This window comes from Sabethes cyaneus, chromosome 1 (genome assembly GCF_943734655.1).
Source record: "Sabethes cyaneus chromosome 1, idSabCyanKW18_F2, whole genome shotgun sequence".
Lineage (NCBI taxonomy): Eukaryota > Metazoa > Arthropoda > Insecta > Diptera > Culicidae > Sabethes > Sabethes cyaneus.
The window spans coordinates 124,342,072-124,362,988 of record NC_071353.1 but is presented as its reverse complement, the minus strand read 5'-3'; the positions used below and the strand labels follow the sequence as shown (position 1 = coordinate 124,362,988).

At 44.1% G+C, this 20,917-nt stretch overlaps 1 protein-coding gene across 1 annotated transcript in view; it reads right to left on the bottom strand.

Moving 5' to 3' along the window:
* Positions 1 to 20,632, bottom strand: part of LOC128741006 (mitogen-activated protein kinase kinase kinase 7) — a 67,751-nt gene extending 47,119 nt beyond the window's left edge. Inside the window, exons 1-5 of the mRNA XM_053836583.1 lie at positions 20,370 to 20,632; positions 20,012 to 20,311; positions 19,184 to 19,690; positions 18,572 to 19,066; positions 18,451 to 18,511 (exon numbers count right to left, since the gene is read on the bottom strand). Coding sequence (XP_053692558.1) covers positions 18,451 to 18,511; positions 18,572 to 19,066; positions 19,184 to 19,690; positions 20,012 to 20,311; positions 20,370 to 20,453 — 1,447 coding nt within the window. The 5' untranslated portion in view covers positions 20,454 to 20,632. The remainder of the gene's footprint in view (positions 1 to 18,450; positions 18,512 to 18,571; positions 19,067 to 19,183; positions 19,691 to 20,011; positions 20,312 to 20,369) is intronic.
* Between the last annotated feature and the right edge of the window lie 285 nt (positions 20,633 to 20,917).

Here is a 20,917-nt window from a genome sequence, read left to right as displayed (position 1 = left end):
CAAGCTATAATTTGCCCTTGAACAAGAGGCTTCATTCGCACCTTAAGCAAGTACCACTCTTATAACTTGCCCTGGCAAGAGGCTTCCATTGTTAGTAAACGCAGAATGCAGTAGGAAGGATGTGGAGGGGCCTGAGAATAAACCCATGCTAAAGTCATTTTACATCGAATGGCCTGATTCTACTAAGATTCGAACCCACGACCACTCGCTAGTCAAGGCAGACTCGGTACTTGCGGCTACAGGGCCCCCCTTGACGTATTTTACTTTACTTTTATTTTTTGTACGATAATCCGCTTATCGAATCTGGGCCGTATTTAGGAGTCGCCTCCACATGTCTCGGTCTTGGGTTGCTACTCTTCGTCCGTATGGAAAACCGCTCATATGTTTTCTGTTCGTAAGAAAGGGGATCGGAAAGACATCAATAACTACCGAGGAATCTCATCATTATGTGCCACTTCGAAGTTATTCGAGCTTGTAATCATGACTCCGCTGCTGTCACACTGCAAACAATACCTAAGTGATGATCAACATGGATTCATCGCTGGCAGATCAACCACTACAAATCTCATGTGTCTCACATCATATATTGCGAAAAGCTTAGCGGATCGTGCTCAAACGGACGTCATCTATACTGATTTATCTGCGGCGTTCGACAAAATGATTGCATGCTATTGCAATTGCCAAACTGGAAAGACTCGGTATCGGCGGAAGTGTGCTGCGTTGGTTTAATTCCTATCTCGTAGGTCGTAAACTGATTGTAACGGTTAAAGGTTTTCAATCTAATGCGTTTTCGGTCTCTTCTGGAATCCCACAAGGCAGCCAATTGGGGCCGTTAATCTTCCTGCTATACTTCAATGATGTCAACCACGTTCTTAAAGGCCATCGTTTATCCAACGCTGATGATCTGAAGATTTACTTGAGGATTCGCTCCAATGTCGATACAATCCGTCTTCAACGAGATCTTGACACCTTTATGGATCGGTGTAACTTGAACTGCATGCTCGTGAATCCTGAAAAATGCTCCACTATTTCTTTCGCCCGAATCCGTCAGTCAGTGATTTTTCAACTACAGTGGACCCCCGTTCGTTTGAACGATTCCTCATTCAAACTAACGGGGTTAGTTTTTAATTTGAACAACTGGTAACCCTAAATATGCTGGAACTTGTGTGAACTGGCTGCCCTGCTCTTTGTTATTGTTTTGGTGGTTTGATTCAGTTGGCAGTCGCAAGCAGCGAATATTTCATTCTCCGATCGGATTTCTATTATAATCGTTGGGAAAACGCAATGTGAAACAGATTAAACACGCTAGATCAGTACAAACAAATCGTGTTTATGTGCAATGTCTGCATAAGCAAATGATGTCATATTGAGTATGACGTTTGAACCATTTTTAATTTGCACGTCGTGCAAACCAACGGGGTTTCATTTTCAAATTAAAAAGGTTTCAGATTAAAAATGGTCAAACGAACGGGGGTCCACGGTACAAGCTTGATGGTAATGAAATCCAACGTGTCGACCAAGTGAAGGACAGTCAGTTATCGTTTAGACGACACTTTTCCTACATTGTGGACAAAGCATCCAGAACTCTAGGATTCGTCTTCCGCATCACTAAAGGCTTCACCAACGTGTATTGTCTCAAGGCATTGTACTGCTCACTCATCCGTTAGACTCTCGAATACGGTTTCATTGTCTGGCATCCAAAATCAAAACGGAATGGCCAGGATTGAGTGAATTCAACGTCGCTTCTTACATTTTGCGCTCCGTCATCTACCTTGGCGAGATCCGTTCCGATTGCCGAGTTACCAGAGACGATGCCGGTTGATCCATTTGGAGACACTTCAGGTGCAAAGGAACGTCGCAAGAGCTTTGTTTGTTGTTATGTTTCGCGGAAAAATCGATTTCTGCTATTTTGGGTAAGATCAATCTGGATGTACGTTCAAGAGCACAGCGGAATGACGCGATGCTGCGACTACCATTTCAACGCACCAACTATGGACAAAACAGTGCTATGACTGGAGTACAGCGAGTCTTCAATAGAGTTGCCACTGTCTTTGATTTTAATCTGTCACGTGAAACTATCCGCCGAAACTTTTCTGTGTTTTTCTCTATCAATGATGTTTAAGAAAATCTGTGTATATCTGTAATTTGTTGACTGTGTGATTAGTAATAGTATGATAAACCATCGTTAGGACAACTGTAGTCTGTTGATGTTTAATAAATGAATAAAAATAAATACTCTCTAGTCGTCCCTAACACCTGCTGTTCTCGCATCTTCGCCAACAGTACACCAACGGGTACGAGATCTAACTCAAAGTCGACAGCCTCTGTCGGGTTTTCTGTTGAATTTCTTTTTTCGCTAGAGTCTCTTCCGGTATCCTTGCTATGTGGTCAGCCCACTGTAGCCAGCCGTGTTTTATTCACTTCACAATATCCGCATGTTTGTATACATATTTACTTGGCAAATTTCGTGGTTCATGAGCCTGCGCCACACTCAATCTTCTAATATGTCGCCAATATTAGAATTCTAATTCTAATATGCGTAAGATCGCAGGATGCTCAAAACCTGCAAGAGCTCGTTGGTCGCTCTCTTTCGACGTCCACGCTTCGTGGCCGTAGAGTAACACCGGGTGAATTAGCATCTTAAAGGGTTTCATACAAAGTTGAAGGCCATCAAGATCGTCATCGGGGATATGAACGCCCAAATCGGCAGGGAAGCAATGTATAGACCGGTGATCGGGCCCCATAGCCTGCACACCGACACGAACGATAACGGCCAGCGATGCATCAATTTTGGCTTAGTGATCAAAAGCACCTTCTTTCCTCACAAAGATATCCACAAGGCCACCTGGAGATCACCTGACCAACGAACCTCGAACCAAATCGATCATATTCTCATCGAGGGCCGGTTTTTCTCGAACATCACCAACGTACGTTCCCTATGGAGTGCGGATATTGACTCGGACCACTACCTAGTAGCAGTACATGTGCGCTCAAAACTATCGACGGTTTATACCTCGCGACAAAGTCGCCCCCCTCGGCTAAACATTCAGCAACTAGACAACCCGCGAACGCGAACTGCCGAAAACTACGCGTACTGGATGAAGCTAGATGCTTCGACCCTCGAAAACGGATGGAGTAGGATACGCTCGGTCGCCAACGAAGCCGCAACCGCGGTGCTAGGTGTGGAAACCTCGAGTGCACGAAATGATTGGTTTGACGGGGAATGCCAGGAAGCGAAAGAGAGGAAAAAAGAGCTTGGGAAAAATATCTGAACATATCCATGAGAGAGAATTTGGTCAAGTATCGACGAGCGAGGAATGAGTTGGTCACCATCCTGAGGGGGAAAAAGCGCCAGAAGGAGCACAGAGATCGTGAGGAGCTAGAACAACTATTCCGGGCTAATGACACCCGCAAGTTTTACGAGAAGAAGAACCAAACTCGCAAAGCCCACACACAAAAACCTGACATGTGTAAAGACGAGGGAGGGGATCTAATCACAAACGAACGCGAGGTGGTGAAGCAGTTCTTCGATGAGCTCGGCGATATAGCAGCACGGCTATATAGCAGCAGGAGACGCAATGGAAGTTAACCGCGGAGTACCTTACAAACGACAACAGCGTGCCGGCTTTCGATCTCGAAGAGATCCGGCGAGAAATCGGTCTGCTGAAGAAAAATAGAGCCGCCGGACCGACTCCCGGCAGAACTCTACAAAAATGGCCAAGAACCGCTAGCAACGGCACTTCACTACCTGATTTCAAGGATTTGGGAAGAAGAGAAACTACCGGAGGAGTGGATGGAAGGCGTAGTCTGTACCATCTACAAAAAGGGCGACCGGCTAGACTGCAGTAACTACCGCGGCATTACGCTGGTCAACGCCGCCTACAAGGTGCTCTCCCAGATTTTGTTGCGTCGTCTATCCTCAATAGCAAGAGATTTCGTAGGGCAGTATCAGGCGGGCTTTATGGGGGCCCGTGCTACTACGGATCAAATTTTTACTCTCCGACAAATCCTCCAGAAATGTCGAGAGTACAACGTGCCCACGCATCATATTTTCGTGGATTTCAGAGCAGCATACGATACCGTTGAACGCGCACAGCTATGGCAGATAATGCACGAGTACGATTTTCCGGACAAAGTGACGCGGTTGATCAAAGCTACTCTGGAACAAGTGATGTGCTACGTGCGCGTTTCGGGGACACTCTCAAGTCCTTTCGAATCGCGCAGAGGGTTACGGCAAGATTAATGGACTGTCCTGTATGTTATTCAATATCGCTATTGAAGGTGTGATCCGGCGAGCGGGCATCGAAACGAGGGGAAGGATCTTCAGCAAGAGTAGTCAACTGCTAGCCTTTGCAGACGACCTCGATATCATCACTAGAAACCGTGGGACGGCGGAGTGAGCTTAATTTGGGATCATTTTTTTGGCCTTTTCCGGTTTTTGCGAGGGGTTTAGAGCGATTCTGACCTTTATTTGGGATCATTTTGTCAGTGTTTTCCACCGTTTGTCTCCTCCATATTTTCTATTACTTTTCAACAAATTTTACTTTCCAGAGCCAGTGCCAGAGCGGAGACTAGTTATGATTAGCCATTGGACATTACACATCTCAAGCCAGTACCATTCGTATAACTAACCCCGGCTAGAGGCTTCCTAGTCGGTAGAGCAGAGTTCAGTACAAAAAGAGGGCATGTGTCTTTCTTTCTTTGAAAATAAGTAGAAATTGCATTACCAATATCGTTCCTAGAACCAGGAAGTGAAAAAAGTTTGTAATTAACAATGGACAAGAGGCTTCATTACACACCTCGAGCCAGTACCGCTCTTATATTTTTGCTCTGGCAAAGGGAAGCCTTGGGCTTAAACGTATTTCTAAGACTTGACCTTTCTTTATCGACAGACTTCGTGGTCGGCTGTTAGAGTACAGGATAGTTACGGGGCTAGTGCAAAAACCCTACTGACTCTATCTACGACGAATGCATTGTTGGACCAGCATCGCCAGTTGTCAAAAGGGTTACCCGCTTCATCCTTTTGTCGTAGCCCGCAATATCAGGGCGATTGGCACGTATGAGCACATCCGTGATGATCTCGCGATCCCAGTACAGTTTTACACAGTCATTTTCCAGGACTGGGTGGGGCAGATATTTGTAGTAGGGTACGTAGCAGTTTATTAAGTTGTACAACAAAGCACGTTGTCCTGGATGGCTACCATGAATCCTTCTGTCTCCCAAAACAGATCATCTCGCACCAACCACGTATGTAATGCTGCTTTGTCTATGTGTGATTGTTCAAACTGATGGGGGTCCGTCCCATGCAGCTCTTTTTGCTTTCACGTTGCGATCTTTTCCTCGTCTGTTTTAAGAACGCAGTTCAGTTGATGGTCCCGCTGCGCCAGATGCGGGGCGCTACGCAAACAGTGCGGTAGATTTCATAACCGTTCTGGCTTTCTATGAAATATCTCCGCAATTGTTAGATCGGTGAGGCACACAGTGCCTGGATATCAATCACACCTATCCTACCTCGAAGCTAACTGGGGGTAATTTTGCTCTGGCAAGGGGTTTTATTATTGGTAAATGCAAAATTCAGTACGAAGGAAGAATGTGGACTATGTTCCGGATGCTGAGGTAATATACAGAAATTTGACAGGACTTACCGGTAATACCTAAGCGTGGGATGGGATTCCCATCCACCTATCCTAATACCAAATATTTTGGCCGCTTTTTTCAATTGAGCAAGAACCTCTTCAAGTTTATACGCAAATCTCTGGACGAATACATCAGCAGAGAAAAAAGCATCTAAAATTCTACCCATTTTCTGGTCAGTTGATGTGTATATACTAGACTACGAATCGCTGGTTCAAAATGGTTACCCAAGTAGCACACTTTTTGCACTCCTGGTTGTTGCAACTTATATATGACTGAAAGTAGTTATATATCGGTTGCTAAAGCGGGTTTGCAACAACTGTGGTACCAGGGTAGTGTAAAACATGCCTAACATTCATTATGGCTTCCGTGCATTATGCCTATTGTCCAATTTGCCAATCGTTCAACGTAATACCCATATGACTAATCGGCTACACCCATTTTTTTTCCTTCGTGGTTGCCATATACTACCCATACAAAAGTCGTGAAAAAAGTTTCACTTAGTCATGGTTTTATACCTAGCACTAACCTGCACAAAATCTTCCTAACGTAATCTTATGTCAACTACCCGATCGTGTCTATAACACAACTCTTCTAAACATGTTTTGATCGCGCTCTTAATCTAGTTGCAAACAAACATGATTTCCGGGCAGCGCTTGCTTCCTTTATGTTTTACACAAAATGTTAAATTGCCAGCAACCGGGCCAAGCATACCAGATCAAAGAAATCACCAACTCTAAACCTGGCCATTAAACACCAAGTGAAGGTTAAGGTAGAGCTGTAAATCGTAACACGTTCGTGCCAGATGTAGCGAAAACTTTGATCCTTTAATGCGAATGTCGCTACACGTAGAGAAAAGAATATATTATATTGAGACTGTCTAGTTAGAGAGGGATTTCCTTACATGAACCCCTTTCAGTTGGAATGGATAATTACCGTTGTTTTTATTTTAATTTTACAAAAATAGTTTAGTATCAGCTTTCTGATGATACCCTTCCAAGCAAGCTGAATGTGTCACGGCAAAAGATTAATGCTCAGCAGGTATATATAAAAGCAATGTTATAGGTATTGAATATGTGGATTTTTTAAACAGTTCAATTTCAAGCAGAGAGCCGAATTACGTATAAACCTAGATCTTTTTTTCATCAAAATATATTCAACTAAGACATAAATCATACTGACGGAAATTACAATCGCCATTTGACGTAGATTAAGTGGAATTCGAATATAAATTTGTCCTTTATTGTAGGAGAATAGCCAAAACGTAAAAAAATGATTCAATTAGTCATAGCTGAGTAAAAACCAAATTACTTGGCGTCTCCAAGCTGTCTTTTGTCGATCGCAAAAATAGATTGTTCCAAATACTCGAAGATGAAGTTTTCTTTGTTCCGACAGAAAAAAAGAACCGAACGTAGGTAATCAGTGACTAATGATTCTAGAACGCAATAACCCAACCCTTAACATCTGTCGGAAGCGGTCGCGTGTTTTGGGGCCGGATTCGGTCTGTACGAAACGCGGCTGCCTATGCCTGGCCTGTCCTGTCACGCCAAGCCAGCAACAGCAACGGAACGGCTAGAGCTGGCGGCTCTTCGTGGTCACCGAGTGTGTGAGTGAGTGTGAAACTAAATGGTGGCATTCAACGTGTCGTCGCGAGTGAAAATATGCTGAAATGCTGGCAGCCGATCACCGGGCCGATTACCGAGCTGAGTGAGCTTGACACAACATTAGCACAACAGCTGTTACTTTTGCTTTTTGTTCGACTCAGCTATAACGGTTGCCAGTGCTCGCTCGGTGTGGTGATCTGACCGCGATGATCCCGCCCGAGTGCTAGCAGCTCTCCGATGCTGACTCATCGCTGCTGGTTTGGCCTTTCAGAAGCTATTCCCTATTCGCGCTCAGAGGCTTGCTCGGATCAGACTAGCGGACGGCAGGCGAGCAAGACCAACCGAATAAAGATCCTAAATTTTTCGAAATTTTAACGATGCATTAAAATCCAACCGAAAAAGATTTATTACTTGCGGAGTAAAATGTCGTCTACTGTCGCGGAAAATACAGCCATGGGTCTTGGGATCTTGAAATGTGTGTTTTTTTTTCTCGGGAGCTTAGGCACGTTCGCCAATTTCGTCACTCTAATGTCTGACCAATTTTCAGTAAGTTTGGTTCCGAAGAATTACACAATTACTGGAAAATCAACTGCTCACAAGTAGATGGCGTAATCATGTGTAGCAAGCAATTAGTATGGTTTCATTTGAAACGAATTTTCTTTGTTTATACATTGTGTTGTAGTATTGCAATTTTATATGGTTTAGTCGTTTTACGGTTTGTCGTGACTATCTGAAGAGTAATAAATCATTCTGTTAACGCAAACGTTTGTGTTGCCAAGGCAGATGTGTTAGCGGAACAGAGAATCGGAAGGTTGCGCCAACAAGTTGGCGGAACCGTAATGAAAATCAAGATATCAACTAGGGCTGTCTAACCGGTAGTACCGGTAGTACCGAAACCGGTAATACCGGCCAATTTTTGGATACCGAAATACCGGTTTTGGCAAGGCAAAAAAACCGGTATTTCCGGTATTTTCTAATATATCAGTATTTTCAAACTCCTTATTCGAAGAAGAACTAGGTTTGATGGAAGATTGTAAAACTCATAGAAAACCAACTTGGTGTTAATGCTGGCGAGATTCTGCGACTACTAACAATGAAGAAGGTGAAATTGTGGGTCAAATAATTATAGCTCTTGAACCCGTTTAAGGCCGTAAAAAAGTTTCATTGTAAAAACTAGACTTGATATTTGAAAGCCACCAAACTATTCGAAGTTCTTAAATAACAAATTTAGGAAACAAGATCAGGGCACAGCAACGTCACTTATAAGTAAATCACTACTCAACAATGAAGTAATGAAGCTTTAGTTTCAACTGAAGCAACGCCGCTTCGTTTTAAAACTGTCTTCAATCAGCCTCAATAAAACGGTTTTCACTTCATCATGTCGACCGATTTTAAAGTTTCATTTGTCAAATCAAATGTCTATCAAATAATCAGTAGACGGCCAGCAACTTTGAATGCAATTTAATTGTATTTAAGTAACATTTCCTACAATTTAGCGCATATTATAACCTACTCAACGTTGATAAATCGTGCCTGACTGTCAATTGTCGTCATTTGAAATAGTCACTAACTTCAGCTGAAGCTTGCTTAAAATGTTCTGTTCATCAAATGAAACAAATCGCTTCCTGTATAAAGCGAAGGTAAGAGAAAGCTAGCTTCATTTATTTGTTTCGAGGATGCCGAGCCCTAGTCAGAATACGAGAATATTTCCGCTTTTTGGGCATTTTTGCGCTTAAAGGATCTGCCAGGAAAGACTTATTTTTCAAGTATTTCGAGTGATTCATTGATCAAACAAGGAGATAAAATTTCCAAGCTGTGCGAACAGTGGGATTGATAATAGAGAAGAAAAGATATCTGTGAACGATGATGAAGAGGATGACGCTATGCAAGGGTTCTGCTCTGGAAATGCAGGAAAATTCTTGAAGAGACAATAGGAGACCTGGACATTTAATATGCTGGAAGCTACAATGCCGGGACATTTAAAATAGTTAAAAGCTGGTTTCCCTACTATAAATCTGAAGAAATGAAAGAAAAATTCCTAATGCGCTTAGAGCCGTTTGTCAGACTTCGATGAAAGCAGAAGTTTTTTCAATCGTCGGGAGCGCTAGCAATAAAATCTAGCAAGGAAAATGAATCACTAAGCGTATTATATCTGCTTAAATTCTACTTTGCTAAGGAACAATACTGAAACAAAAGTTTGAAAATCGAGACATTTACTGAAAAACATCGACATTTCTATTGATTCCGAATAATCTGCCAATACCGGTATTTTACCGGTACTACCGGTATTTTCTACGCCAATACCGAAATACCGGTTTTCGCCAAAAGCACCCAATACCGACAGCCCTAATATCAACCCATTCAATTGTAATCCATCATAATACTTGTTGTGAAATACAGAAGTATCCGCGTGAAAAAACTTGTAAATTAAAAGTTTTCCCATGATGATTGACTGAAACGATAATTTTCGAGACCGATTTACTGTGTTCTTTTGACTGATGCAATTTGAATTATATTTCTGTGACCCCTTCCGCACATTTGTGAAGACAAAAATGACTAAACAAAATCATAATCTATATACAGAGTAAGTAGTAGTAACTGTCAGTGTTTTTTGAACGTTTTTAATTAAAAACGGATTAATCACAGATGTGTCTGCAAATTTTTCGTTTAAAGTATATTTAAATTTCAACTTGCAAGTTTGCAGGCTGCAAGTTTGTTTTGAATGTTCCTTCGTTTAAGAGTCGTGGTAATCATGGACACAAAAATCTAATTGGTTTTTGAGAATTTTTCGATCGTGTGATATTTTAAAGAAGCTGACGCCACTCGGAATAAACGAAAGATTCATCTTTCGTATCATGAAGCGATGGCTGGTAAACGGCTGAATAATGCGTACCGTCGGTGCCTTGTACACGTGTAGGCATAAAATAGACCTTACAGTGGTTCATAACCTCTTATTCAGCAACTCCTATTCCTACCTCCTCGTGATACCAGCCAGGATACGAGCAACTTTGGTGGAGATCGGGTATCCAACCCCGGTGGAAGCCAAGGTCGTATGCTGACAGGAAAGGAGGTCTCTTTCGAGCTTCGTTGGTCCTCCGGCGAAACAGGGGTTGGTGTAGCAGGCTTTGCAAGCCGTCACCAAGAAAAATACTAAAGCACGGAACGAAGAACAAATAAATTCTTACTGTAACAATCGGAATAGACCCACGCGACGAAAAAGGACTATGGATTGGAAACTCGGGACGTGGAACTGCCGATCTCTCAACTTCCAAGGGAGCACTCGAGTGCTCTCCGACGTATTGAAGAGCCGCAAGTTCGACGTCGTAGCGCTGCAGGAGGTGTGCTGGAAGAGCTCAACGGTACGTACGTTCAGAGATGGACATACCATCTACCAGAGCTGCGGCAACACACACGAGCTGGGTACAGCTTTCATAGTGATGGGCGAGATGCGGAAACGGGTGATTGGGTGGTGGCCAATCAATCCTCGAATGTGTAGGTTGAGAATCAAGGGCCGATTCTTCAACATAAGCATTATCAACGTGCACAGCCCTCACCTCAGAAGTACCGATGACGACAAGGATGAATTCTACGCGCAGTTGGAGAGTGAATACGACCGCTGCCCAAAACATGATATCAAGATCGTCATCGGGGATTTCAATGCTCAGGTCGGCCAGGAGGAGGAAGACAAACCGGTGATTTGAAGGTTCAGTGCACACCAGCGAACCAATGAAATGGGCCTAAGACTTATCGACTTTGCCGCCTCCAAGAACATGGCCGTACGTAGTACCTTTTTCCAGCACAGAATCCACCATAAGTACACCTGGAGGTCACCAAATCAGACAGAATCACAGATCGACCACGTTTTGATCGACAGTCGGCACTTCACAGACATTATCGACGTCAGATCCTATCGAAGCGCTAACGTTGACTCGGACCACTACCTAGTGATGGTTTAGATGCGCCCAAGACTCTCCGTTGTGAACAACATTCGGTACCGACGCCAGCCTCGGTTAGATCTCGCGCGGCTGAAGCAGACAGATGTCGCCGCAAACTACGCGCATTCACTCGAAGCTGCGCTGCCGGAAGAGGATGAGCTGGACGAAGCCCCTCTCGAGGACTGTTGGAATTGGAACACTATCAAAACAGCCATCAGCAGTGTAGCGGAGAGCTCCATCGGGCATGTGGCCCGGAATCAGCGGAACGATTGGTTTCACGATGAATGTAGGAGGGTGATGGACGAGGAAAACGCTGCGCGGGCGGCCAAGATGCGCAGTGCCACACGTCAGAACGTGGAAAGACACAAACAGAAGAAGATGCAGCGAAACCAAATCTTTCGGGAGAAAAAGCGCAACCTGGAAGAGCAGGAATATGCAAAGTTGGAGCGGCTGCATCGTTCTCAGGAAACGCGGAAGTTCTACCAGAAACAGAACGGATCCCGCAAAGGCTTTGTGCCGCGAGCCGAAATGTGTTGGGATAAGACTGGTAGTATTCTGACGGACGATCGTGAGGTGACGGATAGGTGGAAGCAGCACTTCGACGAACACCTGTATGGCGCCCAGCCGGAAAACCATGGCGGCGGGGAAAGCAATTTCGACGGTGCAGCAAACGGGGAAGAGGTGCCAGCCCCAACGATAGGCGAAGTTAAGGAGGCCATCATGCAGCTAAAGAACAACAAGTCAGCTGGAAAAGATGGCATCGGAGCGGAGCTTATTAAAATGGGACCAACAAAAGCTGGCCGTTTGCTTGCACAGACTAATTGTTAGAATTTGGGATACGGAACAGCTACCGGAGGAGTGGAAAGATGGGGTTATCTGCGCGATCTATAAAAAGGGCGACAAGTTGGACTGTGAGAACTATCGAGCGACCACCGTTCTCAATGCCGCCTATAAAGTGCTGTCCCAAATCATTTTCCGCCGGCTATCACCAATTGCGAATAGATTCGTGGGAACTTATCAAGCCGGCTTCGTCGAAGGTCGGTCTACAACGGATCAAATATTTACACTGCGGCAAATCCTCCAAAAGAGCCGTGAATACAGAATTCCCAAGCATCATTTATTCGTTGACTTCAAAGCCGCATATGATACCATCGACCGGAAAGAACTATGGAAAATCATGGACGAGAACAGCTTCCCCAGGAAGCTCATCAAACTGATTAAAACTACGATGGATGGTACACAGTGCTGTGTTCGGATTTCGGGTGGATTGTCAAGTTCATTCAAATCACACAGTAGGCTTCGTCAAGGTGATGGTCTTTCATGCCTGCTGTTCAACATAGCGCTACAAGGTGTTATGAACCGAGCGGATATCAACACGCGGGGCACGATATTCAACAAATCTAGTCAATTCGTCTGCTTTGCCGATGACATGGATATTATCGGCAGAACGTCTGTGGCGGTGGCTGAACAGTACACCAGACTAAAGCGCGAAGCAGAAAAGATTGGGTTAAAGGTAAATACGTCTAAAACAAAGTACATGCTGGCCAGCGGAACCGACGCCGAACGACACCGCTTGGGCAGTAGTATATTGATCGACGGCGATGAGTTTGTCTACCTTGGCTCACTGGTAACGGCGGAAAATGATACCAGCCGTGAGATTCGGAGGCGTATTATCAGCGGAAGTCGTGCTTACTATGGGCTCCACAAGCAATTGCGGTCGAGCAGACTAAGTCCCCGTACAAAGTGCACCCTGTACAAGACGCTTATTAGACCGGTTGTTCTCTACGGGCATGAAACATGGACAATGCTCGAGGAGGACCTGCGAGTGCTCGGAGTTTTCGAACGACGAGTGCTAAGAACGATCTTCGGCGGCGTACAGGAGAACGGAGTATGGAGGCGGAGGATGGACCATGAACTCGCACAGCTCTATGGCGAACCCAGTATTCAGAAGGTGGCTAAAGCTGGACGGATACGATGGGCAGGGCATGTTGCAAGAATGCCGGACAACTACCCTGCAAAGATGGTGTTCGCCTCAAATCCGGTAGGAACAAGACGATCAGGAGCGCAGCGAGCAAGATGGTTAGACCAGGTGGGTCGAGATCTGGCGGAGAGTACTCGGTGTCCGAGGAGTTGGAAAGCGGTAGCCCTCAACCATGCATGCAGAACATGCATGCACCAAAAAAGAAAATAACTTGTAGATACATGCAGAAGATAACTTGTTACATGCAGAAACTTTGTTCAACAGGCTTTGTCTTAGGACGGCAAGCCACCTAAGTAAGTAAGTAAGAGTGGTTCATCGTTGCTCAGTACCCCGCGAAAAAACGTGGAGAAAAGATCAGCAATATTCGTTGGATTTTCAGCAGACCGGTCGTTGTAGTGTACAGATTGTAGCACACGGTCCGTTTATTTAAAGCGCAGGGTTATGGATTTTGTTGCAGGTCGTTTTGAGTGCGGCGAATATATGCATTAAAACTTACTCGTCTTCCATTTCGCACACTCTGAGTTTAGCAGTTATCATTTTGGATCGCAAAATGATCTCTTTACGCAAACGCGTTGCGTAAGTTTTGAAGCTCCGCATTCCATCACGGAAGCTTTTTTCTACGTCTTGCGAGGTTTTTTCTTGACAGTTTATCACGCAGTGTCGTCTTTACAATTGAATAAAGCTGCTGAATCACACTATCGCGTGACAAACCGGTTAGCAGTTGTCTCCAGTTAATTTTGTCGAAAAATGACAAATGGGTTACGGCGAGAATCTATTTTGAGTAGCCCTGTAGGAGCCTCCAATAGTTCAAAGCAACCAGCGTCGTTCGTGAAAACCCACCTAGACCCACCAAATGGTGGAGTTTGAAGATACGTCGCGCGCTTAATAAGGCGGTTGTGCAGTCTCCTTTTGTCCAGCGCTTTTATGGTTCAAAGTTACACTAGTACCAGCGAGCTACATGCCCTGGCGGGTGTTGTGGGTTCGAGTCTGATTATAGTCTCAGATTATAGCTTGGTTCGACCCATGCACCTTCCAGCATAGGACATAAGGTAGGAGTCACAACGACTACTTGTTAAGCGTAGCTACTAAACCCCCTCTCACCTTTTCGCTCTTTCTCCTTCACTCTAAAGTCTCATTACTTTCTTCTACCGTCCCTTCGTCAATTGTAAAATAACTACCGTTTCAAAATAATACAAATACAATAATACCATACAAAATCTGCATCAGTCAGCACGGAAGATTTGTTCAGATCCATTTTCACTCCGACCACCGCCTCTGAGCACCCGACTTGATTGTGGATCACGATTGCAGCGTGTACAATGTGATAGTTGTGGGTGAGTTCGGCGTTGGAGATGCTCTCATGAGGCCACGTTTCAGCGAATATGATGATATCATAGTTACTAGTAGCATGTGACCCATACAATTCGCTCGTTTTAGTACGTAGACCTCTGATATTTTGGTAATATATCGAAACAATTTGGCGGTATTCCGATGCTGAAAACGGTTCGCTAGCTGTGCCCTCTACTCCATCGTGGAAGCTCCTTGAAGCAGAATGCCCGGGTATTACGACTCAAAATGGAATCATTGAGGTTGCGTTTGCCCGAGAGTGAGGTTTGGAAGACCCCTTCCCCAGAACCGAGCACGGATCCGGGACGGCTACAGGAGCTTAAAATGGTATCAGGAAAAGGCGCAACTGTCTCTGTGCGGCAAGGGGCTTCCATAATGCTTTGGTATATGCATCCCGGGAGCGGCAGGTAATCTGATGTTACACCTGCAGAAAAGCATCTATAGCACGGTCTGCTAGTTCCGTAGCTGACATTATCGCTGACACTTTCTCTGGTGAACGGTTGTTTCGCAGGTCACTGCTGATCGGTTTTTTAACCTAGTTGAATGAACTGCTTTCCGCTAGATAGAGTCAGAAGTATTGTTGTACTAGCCCCGTAACTGTCCTGTACTCTGATAGCCGGCTGTGAAGTCTGTCGATAAAGAAGGGTCTAGTCATAGAAAGACGTTTAAGCCCAAGGCTTTGCTTTTTTTTTAATGAACTCACGGAACTTTATGTTATTAGGCCAAGTTGAAACTTGTAACGATTTTTCTTTGATTCCCGGTTAAAGTCCTATCTTAAATGACACGAAAGAATAGGACGAAGCATCTTTTCCACACGGTATGGTACGGACAACATCAATCGGTTCGTTGAGGTCTAGACAACTGCAGGTGATTTTAGTCACGTTATGCTCGGATGAAAGCCAGTAAGATAGAGCCAAAATTTATTAATCGGAGGTTCAGTAGTGATACAGGTTACTAAAATCGAAATCCTTCGTGCCACAGTTAACTGACGATTTGGCAGGCTTAGCGAATAGGTTTTGGTCGTCTCTGCGCTGCTTTTGCGGCAATGATGGCCGAATACGTATCATGGACGATAATCATGGACGTAGCAACGTGCTAAGCACAATGCACAAAAAATTGAACGCTCAAGATTTCATTGACCACTACCTAAGAGCAGTTGAAGCAATCCAGCGACGACCCTATGTCGATGGCTATCCGGATAGCTTTGACAGTGAGGAACCGAAGTTCTTCGACGGGTTGGGTAACGGACGGTAGCAGTGGGACAACTGATGCTATGGGCATTCGAACTGGCCGTTTTTGTATACGAGAATAGACAGGATTTCGCGGGAAACGTCCTAACTAAGAAGGGCATTCTACGATACGTGATGAGCCAGTACGACACACTTGGTCAACTCTGACATTTCTTCATCCACGGTCGGATGATAATACAGATTGCGACGACATTGTCGGGGGGAGATTCTTGAATCCAGACTTGTTCGATATGCTACATAACGTGAATATTTCACGCGCTTGCTTACCAAATGTAGCAACCGATTAAATTGAGGACGCCAGCGAAACGGATTACGACCGCATAGGCTATTTTCGCACCAAGATCCGCGGCGAGTTTCGCAGGGCTTTGGTGGGAAGTAAGTCGCAGGCAGGCTTGTCCTGCACTCAGTGCACTGAGTCTGCAGGACAAGCCAAGTGGACACTGAGTGCAGGACAAGCCTGGTCGCAGGTATCACCATTAAAATCACTCTCTGTCTCGCAACTAGAGCTTCAGGCTGCTCTCAACGGTTGTCGATTTATGAAAACGTTGACGTTGGACCACGTCTGACTATCGACGCTACAACGTTGCGTGCAAAATTGGAGGTTTTGTCACAATCTAATGCTGAGGAATAAAGGTGGATACCGACTAAACGGTGCAGTAGATCGTACCGCAGGATGAGTTGATCGAATGGAATCGCGTCTCTAAGTTGAGAGAGTTTGGCGTGCAGTCGAGTCGTGTTTGGTGTGCATCGCGTAATAGAAAACTACGACGAAAGCATAAGCTGCAACGTGGCCATCTTACGGTGGACGAAGCGCAAGAGATGGGTTTTTATCTCATCCAAGAGTTTGCCTTTCCGGAAGAAGTTAAAACATTGAAAGCGGTCGCTGGACAAGGTTTGTCTGCTAAGATTGAAAAATCAAATCTACAAGTTATTTTCTTTTTTGGATAACTTGTTCTATAGTGATTCGTATAGATTTTCGACTGTGTGCTGCTGGTTTCAGACCCTTTGAAGCACAGTTCCCAATCATTCTACCAAAAACACATCCGCTAACAATCCTGCTGCTAGACTGATATCACAGAGCATATCTTCACGAAAATAACGAAACAATGATCAACGAGATAAGGCAGCCGTCTCTGCGCACTCAGGTTCGTAAGATGGTGCGATCATGCACGTATGGCAAAATGAAAAAGGCAAAGCCATGTATTTCTCGGTTGTCACCATTTCTGGAAGCGAGATTAAGCCCGTTTATCCGACCGTTTTCGTTTGTAGGCCTTGATTGTTTCAGCTTTATCTAGCTTCCTGGTACGAAGGGGATCCCCACTAAAAATCTGAAGCGACAACGGCACAAATTTAGCCTGCGTCAGCCGAGAGCTCGAGGAGCAGGTGAAACATATTTTCAATCCCCCCTCAGCGCCACATATGGGCGGGTCGTGGGAGTGGTCAGTCCGTTCAATGAAAATCGTTTTCTCTGGCCTATCAACTACCAGACACCCTGACGAGGAAACCCAGCTAACGCTTTTGATTGAAGCGGAAAGAGTAGTTAACGCGAGGCCGCTCCTAATTGTACTATTGGATAATGGGGCGCAAGAATCGCTGCCTCCCCACCTCCTACTAAGCTCATGGGAAGTAACACAACGGCCACAGCAGAGAGAGTATATGAATTCTGGCACCGCTGGCTAAAAAAGTGTTTTCCTACAATAGCAATTCTCAGTAAATGGATAGATTACTCAAAAATGCAGGTGACCTGGTATTCTTCGTAAACGAGTCGTCATGGAATGGGTGGCTACGAGAAAAAATATAGTCTCATACGAATGAACGCGTTGGACAAATCAAATAAGCTCTTGTCAGAACTCATAGCGGAGTGCTGGGAAGACCTACCACGAAGATTGCTGTATTGGGCATCAAGGAAACCAAATGAAGCAAAGAGAAGTCAAATAGCGCTGAACGTCAGAAGCCTTGTTATTCACGTTACGAGAGGAATTAGCAGTTATTTCTGTTGGTAGGCAGAATAGCAAACAGAAGAGACCAAAATTGTAAGTTAACTTAAATATTTTTAAAATATCAAATTCTAATTAATCAAATAAATTCCTCAGCTGCAAACATATTTGTGGCATTCTCCCAGGCAAACAATTTAAATTTCAGTAAGTGGAATAGTTAAATCATTGTTCTGATGAAACCACGTTAACGTTTGCTACGATTCGAACTACCTATTTAGTGTTGACAATTAGGTTTTCATATCTGAATTATTGTTTGCAACAATTATGTAGTCTGATTAGAGTGAAATGAAGCTTAGAAAACTCTTGAACGGTTGCTGTCATTAACTCATTTTTTTTAAATTTGCGACTTTGTCCGGTCTGATTTAACTTCGACCATTTGTAAGGCTAAGGTTTATTTTTAGGTCGTCAAGTTGATATTGGACTCGTTCTCACTGAATATTTCTAGTATGTGACAATAATGAGAATGAATTGTAATGAATAATTTTGTAAAATCACCCAAAAAGTGTGATTTACACCAAAACTATAAAAAATTTGATGAAGACAGTCAAAAATCATCTTGAATGGCTTTCAAGAAATATAGTGGCGCCTCGAAAAATGGCAAAAAATTAAATTATAAGCCTGTAAATCGCCTAAAAGGCACCGTTTTTGAAAATGGCAATTGTTACGTTACGATAATTAAAAAAAAAGAGTACGTCTACTTACATGAATTGTCAGCTAAATCCCGTAGAGGTTCTTCAGTGTCAATTGTTTTCCACGTCATAGACTACAAAGCAATATTAGCAGTTAAAATAGGTTTACTCCCACCCTATAAATCTTGACTCACCGGATCAATTACTACACTGAGCGGACTATGCGAGTGGCCTGCCGATGGCGTAATGCTTTTGGGAGACGTCGGTGACAGTGAAACCTGCGGCGGCGGTGACTTCGGCCGATTCCTTCTGGCCGCTGTGTTATGATAGGTAAAGTCAGGACTCCCGTAACCGGTACCCGGTCGATTACTTTTGGCATAGTGACCACCACTGCTGTTGACGATAGCATCATTTTTTATCTGATAACGGCCGTAATCTGACGTCCGAGTGTATGCGTTGCGACCAGCAGCAGCGGTGCGATAATCGTTGTGACGGTAACCGGAAGCGCGAGGTATGCTGCCCGTACTGACGATGCTACCGCCACTCACGGGAGGCTTTGTGTTAGTATTGATAGTGCTTTTCGATGTTACCGTACTGTGTCCTTTGCCATAAAAAGTTGAACCGAAGCTTGACGTGGCGCCATACTGGTTCGTGTCTAGGGTGCTGTCGTTCCGCATGTAGGATTGATCCTGAAATATAATTATGGTAAGGTAGAAATCGGCTATACAACTGTTTTAAAACAGACGATTGGTTAATATTTATAAATCACAATTTTATAGTTAAACAACGAATGATGATTTGCTTACTTCATCATCGACGTTAGCGTGTGTTGGATAAACAATTGGTTCGTTTTCCCCTGGGAAAAACTTGCACAACTGGTTCATGATGTTCGCGACCACCTGCATGGGCGGCCGATCCGCGGGATCTTGATTCCAGCAGTTGGTCATCAGCCTTTCGATCGGTTTGGGACAATTCTCAATGACCCGCGGCCGACTGCCTTGGTGCACACGCCACATAATTGCGTAGGAATTTTCTATGTTCTTGAAAGGCTGTTCTCGAGCGATCACTTCCCACAGGATAATTCCCCAGCTAAAGACATCACATTTCTCGGTATAGGTTGAGCCCTCAAAAACTTCCGGTGCCATCCAGGCAGCACTACCTTTGTTGTTAGTCATCATGGTAGATTTGTCTGTTACGGTGCCAAAATCGCAAATTTTCAGCACGGTTCCATTTCTAACGAGCAGCAAATTAGGTGGCTTTAGGTCCCGATGAATCATGGCTTTAGGTCTCATATCATGCAAATATGCGACGCCCTATTACAAGCAAAAAAGAATTAATCCACTTATTCGTGATATTATATAAGAACGGTATCAACTATTTGCCAGTTATAATTGCTTTGTAATATATAAATACCTTCTCTGCTAACATAATTAAATTTTAACTATTTTTGAAATTGATATGTTGAAAGAAAAAAATATTTTTTTTATCGTAGTGCGTTACGAAATGCTATGAACAGCATCTGCAACTCATAGTATTGGTGCTATTGTAGGCGACCGAAATAAACAATCTTAAGATAGACAAGAGTAAATAGTTGATGCCTTGGTCAGCTGGTAAACTAGTGATCTCCATCTTACCTCCGCGCATTGTCTAGCCCAACTCATGGCATGCGCCGCAGTGTAGAACGGCTTTGGCCTACAATGCAATGCCGAGTGCAGTGAACCTCCATCGGCATATTCCATGACCAGGCAAACGTTCGGCCGTTTCGTGCATGCTCCGTACAGACCGATTATGTTTGGATGAAATACCCGTGATAGCTGACAAACCTCCGTGATAAATGCGTTGCGTTCCGACTCGACTTCAATGTATTTAACAGCGACAAAATTACTATTCCATTTACCCTTGATCACGGTCCCGAATGAACCTTTGCCAACCATCTGAAAGAAGAAAAGTATGCTCTAGAGTATTTACCAAAATTAACACCAACGAACAGACCCCAATCCGTTCAATTTCATTGATATCGATTTCGGTGACAAACGGAGGAAGAATGTCGGTCATGCTTTGCCTTTGTGTGGCCATAGAAATCCGTGCCGGTACAGAAAACCGGAAGACAATGACTAGATGTATAACAACAAAACAACCGCAAGAACTATTTCTACGTTTTTGGTTTCGGAAACCTGTTCGTAACAAAGCCACACTTTAACACTTTCAACCTTAAAACTATTGGCAAAACTAGTTCTGCTAGGAATAAGAGTGAAATAAATCTCAAAACAAAATAAGCTCCATTATTTACACTAATAAATACAATTTAACTTAACGCAATACAAAATTAGTTGAATTCTTCTGACGTTTCGCTTCTGCTTTTCATCTCTCGCGTCAACCAACAGCTGCCGCTGTCAAAATATCAGCTGATGAACGGAACGCACCGAAACTGAAATGATTGGCCTTGCACGCTGTTGGAAAACATGCTGTAAAATAGGTTAAAATGACTGTTAAATGCGCATGTCAGCAGCCAAACTTTCGGCAGATCGAGAAAATTTGTA